We start from the raw sequence: 13,223 nt of genomic DNA on the forward strand, positions 1-13,223 counted from the left end.
CCCCAAATGAATGAGACCATAGAATGTCCCTCTCCGAATGACTTACTTCACTCAGCATAATACCCTCTAGTTCCATCTATGTTGAAGCAAATGGTGGGTAGTCATCATTTCTAATGGCTGAATATTCCATTCTATATATACACCACGTCATCTTTATCGATTTACCTGGACACCCAGGCTCCTTTCACAGTTTGGCTATTGTGGACATTGCTGCTATAAACACTGGGGTGCAGGTGTCCCGGCGTTTCACTGCATCTGTATCTTTGGGGTAAATCCCCAGCAGTGCAATTGCTGGCTCATAGGGTAGCTCTATTTTTAACTTTTTGAGGAACCTCCACACAGTTTTCCAGAGTGGCTGTACCAGTTCACATTCCCACCAACAGTGCAAGAGGGTTCCCCTTTCTCCACATGATCTCCAACATTTGTTGTTTCCTAACAATTGTAAAATTTGTATAGAACCACAAAAGATCCTAAATAGCCAAAGCATATCTTGAGAAAGGACAAGTTTGAGACATCACACTCCTTGTTTTCAAGCTATAGTATCTAAAAACTAAAGTAATCAAAATGTATGGTATTGGCATAAAAACAGACACACAGAGCAGGGGGACAGAAGACAGACCCCAGAAGTAAACCCAGGCATATACGGCCAATTACTTTACAACAAAAGAGGCAAGAATATACAATGGAGAAAGAATAATCTCCTCAATAAATGGTACTCGGAAAACTAGACAGCTACATATAAAAGAACGAAACTGGACCATCATGTCACACTATATGCAGAAATTAACTCAAAATAGATTAATGACTTGAATGAAAGACCCGAAATCATTAAACTCCTAGAAGAAAACATAGGTGGTAAGCTCTTTGACATCACTCTTGGAGATTTTTTTTTTTTTGATCTTATGATTCCAAAGGCAGTGGCATCAAAAAGCAAAAATAAATAAGACTACATAAAACTAAAAAGCTTCTGCACAGCAAAGAGAATCATCAACAAAATAAAAGAGGCAATCTACTGAATGGAAGAAGAACTGCAAATCCTATTCAATAACAGCCAAAATATATAAAAAATTCATAGAGTTCAATATCAACAAGAAACAAACAATTCAATTTGAAAAATGGGCAGAGGATCTGAATAGATATTTTCCCAAAGAAGACATAAAGATCACCAACAGGCAAACGAAAAGATGTTCAACATCACAAATCATCAGAGAAATGCAAATGAAAATCACAATGAGATATTGCTTCACACCTGTGAGAAAGGCCAATATCAAAAAGACAAGAAATAGCAAGTGATGAGGCTGTGGGCAAAGGAGACCCTTGTGCACTGTTGGTGAGGTTGTAAATTGGTGCAGCCACCATAGAAAATAATCTGGAAAACAGTCAAAAACTTAAAAATACAACTCCCACATTGATCCAGCAATTCCACTTTTGGGTATTTATTTGAAGAAAAACTAATTCAAAAAGATACATGTACCTCTATGTTCATTGCAGCATTATTTACAATAGCCAAGATATGGAAATAACCATCCTTAGAGGGATGAATGGGAAAAGATTTACACACACACACACAAGAATACTACTCAGCCATAAAATAAAATCTAGCCATTTGCAACTTGTATGAACCTTGAGGGTATTATGCTAAGTGAAAAAAGTCAGAGACAGACAAATATGGTATGATTTCATTTATACCCAAAATCTAAAAAACAAATAAAAGTCAGAGGTACAGAGAATACACAGGTGGTTGCCAAAAGGGAAGGGAGTGAGGCTGGGTGGGTAAAATGGATGAAGGGGATCAAGAGGTACAAACTTCCAGTTATAAAATGAAGTCATGCACAGCATGGTGACTATAGTCAATAATAATGCATTGGAAATTTGAAAGTTGCTTTAAGAAAATACATCTTAAAAAAAAAAAAGAAAATACATCTTAAAAGTTCTTACCACAAGAAAAAAAAAAGGTGTGACTGTGCATGGAGGGAGATGTTAACAAGACAAGATATGGTGATCATTGTGCAAGGTATACAAATGCCAATTTTATGTTGCACACCTGAAACTAGTATGTCATATCGATTATACTTTAAAATGAAAAAAATGGAGAGAAATAAAAACATGCACTGATACACTGAAAGACATAGTTCGATAGCCACAAACCTTCAACACAGGAGATTCTAGAGCTGTTTTACTTTAAACAGGTGAAAAATCAGCCTGGGTGACAAGGCTGAGCTGTAAGATGGAGAGTAGAACAAACAAAATGGTGGTAATACTAAATGAATACTGACAATATAAAGCAAAATAAGGATATCTTCAAGGTTGTGAGGGGTTTTTGTTTTTTGTTTGTTTTTTAGAGAGAATTAAAATACAGGACACAATAGCACTTAAGTTGGCAGGAAAGTATATGGGGCAAAAGTGTCCTAATATCTCTGAATTTTTTCCAGATGACAATAAAACGAGATTAAGATAGGATTTTATAATAAAGGATTCATGTCATAATTCATGTCATAATTTCTAAGGTAGCCACTAAAAGAACATAAAAGAGAATGTATTAACTTCAAAACTGTACACAGGGAAAACGCTAACCAATCCGAAAGAATACATAATAGAAAAAGAAACTTAGAAAAATCAGGACAAAACAACACAAAATATGTTAGATTTTAAATTTTAAAAATCATACATTATAATGAACTGTACTGAAGATACTCCAATTAAAAGCAAAGACTTCTGACCTGTTGCTTCAGAAAGCTCCAAATGTAATTCACAAAAACTATAATAAAGCAGGAATACAGAAAAGTTGACAATAAAAGGATAGGAAAAGATATGCAAATGGCAACAAAAAGTATATTTACTTTAAAATAAAGTGTATTAAAAGTAGGAAGTGTAGTACTTCACCAGCAAAATAACAAATTCATATTTAATAACAAATTTAAATATATACAACAAAAACTGAACAGAAGGCAAATGGGTGGCTCAGTCGGTTAAGCATGTGCCTTCTACTCAGGTCAGGATTCCAGGATCCTGGAATCAAGGCCCGCATCAGGATCCTTGCTCCATGGGGAGAGCCTGCTTCTCCCTCTCCTCTGCCTGTCACTCTTCCTGCTTTGTTCAGTGTCAAGTAAATAAATAAAATTTTAAAAACTACTCAAAAAACTGAACAGAACTGCAAGAAAACAACCATGGTCATACAGGGAAACTTTTTTACACTACTTCTCTTGGTAACTGAGAGAATAAACAAACAAAAATAAGTGAAAACATAGAATATTTGAATAACTTTACAAACTTGATCTACAGGGAAAAAAAACTATACTCAATGACTGCAGAATATAGCTTTTTAGACACAGAGGATATGTACAGAAATTGAATATGTAGCTGGCCATAAAGTGCAAACAAATTTCAAAGGACTGAAACAATGCAAATTAAGTTTTCTGACCTCAAAGCAATTAAGGTAGAATTCAGGAAGAAAAGATAAATTTAAAAATTCTTATTTGTAAATTCAAGAAAAGTCTAAGTTACCAATTACAAAATGATTCTAAGTTAAGAAAACCAGTACCTTGGGAGAAATAGCCTTAAATGCTAACGTTAGGAAAAGAAGAAGGTGGAAAATTTATGAACAAATGTTCATAACTAGAAAAAGATTTTTTTAAAAAAGTCAATGAAATAAAAACTAATATACAATGAAGAAAATTAATAAGGCTAAAAGTTTTATATCTAAAAAGAGTAATGCCAAAACTCTGGCAATATTGAGGAAAGAGAAGAAAGGGCAGTAAGTACCAATATCAGGACCAAGATGAAAAACAACATAGAAACTGCACACATGAAATATTATAAGCAACTTTTTTAGAAATTTGACAATTTAGGTGAAATGGACCAAATCTTAAAAAATATAAATCATTAAAACTAAGTCAAGAAGAAATAGAAAGCCTAAACATTCTTGTCATCTTTAAAATAGTTACCAATATCCTTATCAAAAAGAAAACATCCAGGCCCAAGTAACTCAACAAGTCAGTTCTGCTAAAGGAAAAACTAACTTCAGTCTTTCATAAACTTATCCACAGAAGAGTAGAGACTTCCACCTCACAACATAAGGCTACCCAGGATATTGTGAAAATCTGATGAGAGAGAATGAGAAAGCAAAATTATAGGCTGAGGTCTCATAAAAGGGGACATTAAAGTTATAAATAAACTATGAGTTAACTAACTCCAGAAGACTATATGAAAAGGATAACAAATCATGAACAAATTAGGTTATCTCAAATAATGGTCCAATGACAGTTGGTTGAACAGTCAAAAATCAGTTAAAAAAATGTCAAAAACCAATGAACTTTGCTATGTTGAGATTGACAGGAAACAAATCATATGATCATTACAATAAATAAATAAAAAGCACTTGACAAAGTTCAATGGCTAGTCATTTAAAAAGTCATTTTGCAAAGAATAAAAGGAAAATTCCTTAATCAAGTAAATGGCAAATATGAAAAAAACCTAGAGCAAATATGACAAGAAATGTTGAGAGAATTTCTTTTGAGATCCAGATTCACATATTACAAACAAAAATCTAGAGTAGTGAAATCAAGATGAAAATGGAAAAGGGAATAACTTTTTGGTCATAAGTTAAGGAAATATTTCATGAACACAATTCAAAACTCACTAGTCTAAAGGAAAATGGTGCTTGACGAGTAACTTCTGCATAGAGAATAGGAGAGGACAGAACAAAGCATAAGAGGACAAGCCACAGAACAAGAGAAGGTGGTTGGAAAGTCTAACACATAGAACTACTCCAATTCATATGGTATAATCCCATGTCTGAAGTTCAAAAATAAGAAATTAAGCTATACTGCCTGGGAGCTTACATAAATCATAAACTATGTTTTCTGTATAGTGTAAAACAGGAATCTTTTTTTAAATGTCCACTTGTAAGGAGTTGAAGAGATTGTGAACGGGAAGAAAGGTTGCTTTCAGGATGCTTGATTTCTTGAACCAAATGGTGATCACATGGCTATTGCATTATAACCAATTTTAAAACTGTCTTTTGAAAAGTTTTATGTGTATGTCTATATATACATTTCATGTTATATAATGTTTGAAAAAAATCAATTACTTTATAAACTAGAATGAACGTAGGTACTATGCACGAAAGGAATGATTTCATAAAATCAAAAACAGAATAATACTATCAGAGGAAGGAAACCAAGATCAACTCTGGTCAATAAAAGCTGTTTCCCATGAGGTGTAGATTAACAATTCTGATATTGCTTCACACATACACTGGAATTGAATGAGTAAATGGATGGTGACAGCCACGTTTCTCACTGTTGGGAGTGGGAACTGACAAGCAAAGGAAGGAGGCTAAAACGATCCATTTGTTAATGAATTAGTTAGTGACATCAGTAAGAATTCATCTTTAGCTCACTACAGTTACAGCTGATCGCACACAAAAATGTTGACAATGTGTATTATCTACATGGGTTAGCATATATACATGTGTTTCTTTGCTCTGTCAGATGAGAGGACATAAAAGAAACAACACTCTGGTAGCAATGTACAGACCATCACCCAGATCCTGGGATCTAATCTCACTGCCCAGTAAAAGGCATGAGGGCTCCCTGGAGAAATGGCTGATTCCCAGAACTGGAGCACTGTAAAATGAGCCTCAGGAACCCAGCAGTACCAAAGTTAGGAATTGTTAAAATGAAAACAAGCAAGCCCACATTGATGGGAGCCAACTGAAACAGCTCCTGGCAGCCCAAACTGGAACAATGTGGAACACATTGTGGAACACAACTGGAACAAAATAAACTTAGTACTGGATTATAACCCAAAATACCAATAAATGTCCATTAGTCCACATTGATATGAAGAAATGACTGAATAAATAGGAGGAAAAAAAGACAAAATATTCCAAATTTATTATAGAGATACTTTAGCTTCTAAAGAAGGGCAAGCCTAACACACTACTCTAGTGTGGGCTGCACATGGAGACCTCCTTCCAAACAGTACAGTATGCAAAGAATGGGAAAAGAGAACAACTTTACAGTGGAGAAACCTGACAAAGACTATTTCACCCTGTGGACCAATAACAACAGTCACAAATCAAGTTGATGGTATATACCCTTGATATGATAACAATGGTACTTTATAGAAGGCAAATGCCAATAGAGGAGAATTCTACAACACACCTGACTAGTACGCCTAAAAAGGGTCAAGGTCAGCAAAGACAAGGAAAGTCTGAGAAACCCTCAGAGCTGAGAGGAGCCTAATGAGACAATGACAACTAATGAAAGAGAAGATCCTGGAGCCCAAAAAAAAGGGATATTAGGGGAAAACTAAGAAAATCTGAGTGAAGTATAAATTATAGTTAATAACAGTATATCAGGGCAACCCCGGGTGGCTCAGGGTTTAGCGCCACCGTCAGCTCAGGCTATGATCCTGGAGACCCGGGATCGAGTCCCACGTTGGGCTCCCTGCATGGAGCCTGCTTCTCCCTCTGTCTGTGTCTCTGCCCCTCTTTCTCCCTGTGTCTCTCATGAATAAATAAATAAAATCTTTATAAGAAGAAAAACCGTGGTATCAGTATCAATTCACTAATCAAAATGAATGTACCAAACTAAGGAAAGATGTTAGTGATCAGGGAAACAAGGTATAAGGTGTACTGGAACTCTGTATTATCTTTATAATCTTTCTATAAATCTGAAATTGCTCTAAAAAATAGGGTCCATTAAAATTATTTTTCAAAAAAAAGCCAAGAAAGAAAACTCAGAACATACATAACACTGGTATACAATAAAGAGGATAAAAAAAAAATAAAATAAAATAAAGAGGATATTACAAATTTATGTCTAAAGGATAGACTACTGAGTAAGTGATCTGGGGACTACTGGCTGTTCACATGGGAAATAAAATTGGATTACAGTTTCACTCCACATGTAAATGATGGACTAAAATTAAAGTATGTAAAAACAAACAGTTTTCACTCTCAGAAGAAAATCTTAGAGAGGGATCCCTGGGTGGCGCAGCGGTTTGGCGCCTGCCTTTGGCCCAGGGAGCGATCCTGGAGACCCGGGATCGAATCCCACATCGGGCTCCCGGTGCATGGAGCCTGCTTCTCCCTCTGCCTGTGTCTCTGCCTCTCTCTCTCTCTCTGTGACTATCATAAATAAATAAAGATTAAAAAAAATGTTAAAAAAAAAAAAAAAGAAAAGAAAATCTTAGAGAATATCTCCATTATCTTGCAGTAGGTAGGAAAGCATAAGAAAAAAAAGCATTAACCCTACAGAAAAAAATGGTTTGTCCACATAGAAGTTACCAACTTCAATAAAAGAAATAGTACTTAAGAAAACAAAAGACAAATGGTTAGACAGAAAAAAAAAATGGTGTTTCAACCTAAAATGCCCCATCATATACAAAATGCAAATAAAGAAATTCTTTTTTTTAATATTTTTTTAAATTTTTATTTATTTATGATAGTCACAGAGAGAGAGAGAGAGAGAGAGGCAGAGACACAGGTAGAGGGAGAAGCAGGCTCCATGCACCGGGAGCCCGACGTGGGATTCGATCCCGGGTCTCCAGGATCGCGCCCTGGGCCAAAGGCAGGCGCCAAACCGCTGCGCCACCCAGGGATTCCCAAATAAAGAAATTCTGTAAAAAAAAAAAACGTAAGAAGATGATAATCAATAGAAAAATGGGAAAGGAGATGAATTGACAAATCCAAGGAACAAATGGCCATCAAACAAGTGGAAATAGGCTCAATAGGAGTAGTAATGCATCTTTAACACTTAAGATACCATGTTTTACCTCTCAGATGGGTAAAAATTATAAAAGGTTCAGCAAAATTACAAGAGAAAGATTCTTTAGTGCACTGTCCACGGTCACCAAGTGCTTTAACCCCTCTGGAGGACAATTTGATAACATCCATTCAATATTTACATCTTTTCTTTCAAAATATTACAAAAGGAGCAAAGCTGAGGCTTTCATCAACAGAATTATGATACTATAGTTCATTCAACTGGGATATGATGGAAAAGTATGCCTTAGTTTAGAAGAATGAGGTAGAGATACAGATATATGTATAGAAAGGTTATCTAGACAGACACACACACACACACACACACACACACACACACACACACACATCCCATGGAAATACAGCTCTGACACATTACTTGGTCTAGAAAGAAAGTCACAGAACAATCCACAGAGTAGGACAGAATCTGATTAAAAAGGAAAGAACAAAAAGACATAGATTTCTGTATGTCCATCCCTATATATTTATGTATATCCACCTATCAGTGCTTAATGCCTTAAAAATATGTTTATGCACATCCCTATATAAGTGTTTAATGTACAGAACATTCTTGAAGGATACTCGTCAAATGGTGAAAGAAATGAGATTGGGAGCAGAGGAAAAATGGGTAAAGAATTCTTTTCCTTTTTTATCTATCCATCTTTGACAATGTATTACTTGTGTAATTAAACTTTTTTTTTCCTTAGTGAAATAAGTAGAAAGGGGAAGAGGAAAAAATGGTATGTTTTACCTGGAAAGTATTTGAAAGCATTTTCCTTCATGAGCACTATGTGTGTCAGAGAGGCCACTCTCCTGCTGCATGAGCACCTGCCCTTTGGTCATGCTCTCTCACTCTGTACCCCAGAGACAACAGTGCCAAGCAACACTACCTGGGGTAGAAGAATGACCCCTGACCAGTAAACTGCAGCTGGTCTGCAAGGAGCTACAGGGAACCATAAGCATCTCATGTGTGCACCATGCTTTTGGAGCTTCCCTGAACGCAGTGACTCTTGGAACAGGACTCAAACCTGGTTGGGACACACAGGTCAAAAATATCACCAAGCCAGGTGTGAGTCACACAGGCACTTAGATTTGCACCAAGTGAGCCAGCTATGTATGGAAAGTCATTTTCAAATCTGAGTAGCCTCTGCTGTTTCCATGATAACCCTTCCACTGCCCCCAGAAATTAGAAGTACTCCATTCTAATCATTCTTCGAGATAGATATAAGCAACAATATTTTGCAATTAAACTGAGGCAAATAGCAAGACATAAAACTTATTCATTACACAACTAGTAAATTTATGACTCAAATTTTATCTATAATTTCCCAAACCATTATAGAAAGTTGAATCATTTATTTTATATAGTAGAACACAATGTGGGACTACACAGTCCAGGAATCAAGTCCCACCTCGGGCTCCCTGTGAGGAGCCTGCTTCTCCCTCCGTCTGCCCCTCTCTGTGCCTCTCATCAATAAATAAATAAAACATTTTTAAAAAATTAAAAAATGCTAATTCTGGGGAACCCCAGATTAGGACTTCAAAGGGGCACTGACTTACTTCACCCACCCCCTGAAACAGATCAGAAGAGGAGGAGTTTACACAAACATAAATGAGTTTCCTCCCTTTCTTAGAAGCCTTTATTCAAAGTATCACTAAATCTTACCACTGATAATAAGGTGAAATATACTTGTTTGTTTAAACTGAATCCCTTAATGACAGAATATAACTTTAGAATACTTTTTTAATTTCTGGTGACAGGTAGAAATAAAATGCAAGAATGAGATAGGGATTGTTTCATTTCTTAAAAGAAGAATGTGAGAGGTCTGAAGGATGGCAAAAAAGTTCCTGTTATTAAATCTGAGTGAATAATAACAGGAATATCATGGCATTTGCCATGCTTTTTCATATGTTTAAAATACTCTTTTTTTTTTTTTAAAGCACTTAAACTCCTGGCATTATTCCAAAAAATAAGACCATACAAGAGCATCTGCCAAACCACCACAACCTGAGAAAGCAGTGGTCAGTCAACGATGTCCTTTGACAACTTTTATCTTGGAAGGATGCGTGTAAGTCGATTTTGTGTCCCTGCCCCTGCCTACAGAAAAACAGGCATGATCTGTTTGCACTTACTTAAAGTGATGCTGGTTTTCACTGTGGACAGGAAAATTTCAGTAAGGATACAAGGAAGACTGCCCCTCTTGGGTTCACATACCTGTGTCACTACCAGATCCTGTTGACAAAGCTGGCATGATGCAAGCCTCAGGCTGAAACCACGCACACCAAACCCCCTCCGCTTAGAAAGTCACAGGGAATTCCAGCTCGATGGCCTGCAGCCACGCTGTCCACCAAGATTTATATATCGAGCAGGCCGTTTCTAAAAAGAGAAGAAAAATTCTTTAAAAATAGTAACAGGGAAGTCTACTAAATTGCAACCTTCTGCAACTAATTCAGAGTTCTTATTCCGACACGCTACAAGATCACAATTCTTCCAAATTTTGTCTACATACTTCTTGCAAATATTAAGTGTGAGATTTTTTATTTTGATGTGAAATTTCTAATTAAAACCACGAAAGCTCCTCACGCATGTATCAAGGCTTCCTTAAAGATTTTTCCAGTTGGTTTGAGGACTGCTGAGTGCAGACTGAGAACAGTAAAAAGGTTTTAACACCGGTGCTATTCTAAAAATCCTTGGCCTCTCTGACCGTGATTCCACACTATATTTCTAATGCAGAACAGAGACTCTGTAGATGGTCGACAACTTACAAACAGTTGGAATTCTTTCAATAGCTCATCCTAATATGCCAACTGCAAAGTTCTCTAACTCAAAACTGCAAATCACCTGGAGAAACTGCGAGAACTGAAGATGTTAGGGATTCACAGAAGTGTTCATCTAAACGAGACCTCCCAATCCATGCTAATACACAAAAGCCAATTCATTTAGTATAAACTAAGCTTTGGGGCACCTTAAAAAATATCCACTCTTTTCCAAAAGCTGTTTTAATGACAGTTTATCCCAAAATAAGCTGTAAAGCGCTACTGTCTCGTAGCTAAGGAGAAAGGACTCCAGAATTCGGCCTCATCTCTCATCCTGCCAACTCTATCATCTTGGACAACTTTTTAATCTTATTATGCCTTAATTTCCGTATATAAAATTGGGGAACAATTTAGAATCGTTTCATGACGAAATAGACTAAGTCTCACAGCACAGCATCTGGCATATGACTAGCAAACAAGAAATGCTCGCTATTATGACTGGAGCTCTTTAATTCAGGCAATGACATTATAAAATGAAAACATAAAAGAAAGAAGATTAAAACTGATGCTGGCCTGACACCTAGGAGAAGGCCATGTGGTTTAAATTGGACCACTGCTAATAATGGAAAATAGACTACATTTACATTTTTTAGAAATCAGAAGACCCACACCATGTGTTTAAGTCGATTTTTAATGCATTTTCCCCAGTTTGCTATAAAGCAAATTCAGTAATTTAAAAGCATATTTTAACATATATTAACAAGAAAAACAGATATTGTAAACACTCGAAACACTGGCTCACTTCAACCTGGGAAGCCTTTAAATTGCTGATTCATTTACAGAATAAAAGGAGCTTGCCAAAGCTCATTGAAAAAGTCCAAACTGTAAAATTCTATTAAAACCTTCTAAATTAGCTTTCTAATTATCACAGCAAATCTTAGGATGAAAAAAATCACCAGACTATCTCGAACCAAATTATCCCGTGCAATGGCTTGCATTTTGTTTCATAGTACAAAGGTTGACAAGGTTAAAATATGCACACGTACCCATACAGACAGGACTAATAATTAAAAATGTGAGGGCAATTATTTTAAATGCCAAATAAACTATAAATCATGGAGCTTATTTTTAAATAACTGAGAAAGACCAAGTTTCATCAATGCCCATTTCTGAGGCTGTTTTCCCCGATAATTTTAAGAGGCAACTCTACTTTGCTGTCATAAATTATTATAACAATCAGGATTAAAATTCAACTACATAAAAGTGCTCCCTAATTTGAACACAAAGAAAGTAAGAAACAGACCATACGTGATTTAAAGAATGCACTCAATAAGACTTTGGTTGTGCTGAGAAAAGGGGAGGAAATGGTTGAAATTTGTGAAGTGTATGCACACACATTTCTACCATTAGGGCAATTATGTAAATGCATGTGGGTAGAGAGTTATCATATGTATGTATGTTACATAGATAATTTAAGCTCTTTATGCCATAAGTCATAATTTAAATAGTACCGACTGCTTAATAGAAATACACATACAATACAGTTTATACCATGCAAACTACTCCTTTCTGCACGCCTTAAAGAACTTAGAATACTTTGGTAAACCACAAACATATAAGTGATCTTATATCAAACATTCTATATCTACTAAGACAAGCTTACATTTCCATAGCAAAACATCCTTCTGAGTTGGTACTGCTGCAGTACATACAAAGCCACTTACAAAAAAGCCTCAGCATTTCTCGCTTTTTATTTTATGACAAACACCCAAGGTTAAATTTTTCCAAAGTCATGTTACTTAAGAAATATACGCTACAAAGTAATTATCTTCTCACAACATATATAAGCATATTAATAAAAAGTAAGTGGTTTGATAAAATCCCAACCAGTAAAAATGCTTACTATTTTGTGGAACAAAGCAGAGTCGCCGAGTTTAACTTTCAAACTGAGCTAAATTTTTGTAGTAATCATGTTATTTTCTTTGGCAAAATTTATTGAAAATACTTTGGAATTTGTCAGAACCCAGCTATAATTATTACTGACTGTTGTATGGAATTGATTTACTACAACACAAAAATACCAGGTGTTACAGTATGTCCTGAGAGGGATTACCGAATATTCTTAAATTGAAGTTCAATCCATCTTTCCATAAAAAAGAGAGATCCAAACGCCAGGAACCCAACAGCGGTATCAAGTGCACCTGAAACATTTACAATACCCAATAGAACTATTACAACCCTCCTTTAAAAAGGCTTATTTTTGAAATTTCATTATTCCAGTTGTACCTTGCTTCTATATATCACACAGTATCAGGTTCTTCTGGCATCGATCATGTGGAAACAGTGAACTATGTGAAGGTCTAGGAGCTAACAATGTTCAATTTCTACTGGCCTTGGGTAACCCTGAGGGCTTCCGTGGCACTCATGACATCTAATGGTCAACCACAGAAGTGCAAGTGTTTGTCACAGAAAACTCCAGTGTTTTTGGCGTTTCCAGGAAAGCAAAAATTATCTGATTGCACCCAGAGAAACAGTCATCTGCAAAAATTTCATTTATATGCACTCATAAATGTTAAATACACACTCCTCCTGTGTGCCTCCTCTCCCTTTCAATACTTCACTAGAACACCACTTCACTTCTGACACCAACTGAGCTCTTCCGCATATCAACCAATTCTGCAACATGAGCTGAGTG

General features: G+C 35.9%; 1 protein-coding gene across 4 annotated transcripts in view; it reads right to left on the bottom strand.

The window, feature by feature from the left end:
• The window catches only part of MPP7 (MAGUK p55 scaffold protein 7), a 302,487-nt gene that overhangs the window by 212,490 nt on the left and 76,774 nt on the right, over nucleotides 1-13,223 (bottom strand). For all 4 annotated transcript variants that reach the window (XM_072749255.1, XM_072749256.1, XM_072749257.1 and 1 more), the window contains one exon: nucleotides 9,987-10,148. In XM_072749255.1, coding sequence (XP_072605356.1) covers nucleotides 9,987-10,023 — 37 coding nt within the window. In that variant the 5' untranslated portion in view covers nucleotides 10,024-10,148. The remainder of the gene's footprint in view (nucleotides 1-9,986; nucleotides 10,149-13,223) is intronic.

The sequence above is a fragment of the Vulpes vulpes genome, chromosome 2, assembly GCF_048418805.1.
Source record: "Vulpes vulpes isolate BD-2025 chromosome 2, VulVul3, whole genome shotgun sequence".
NCBI classification, from domain to species: Eukaryota; Metazoa; Chordata; class Mammalia; order Carnivora; family Canidae; genus Vulpes; species Vulpes vulpes.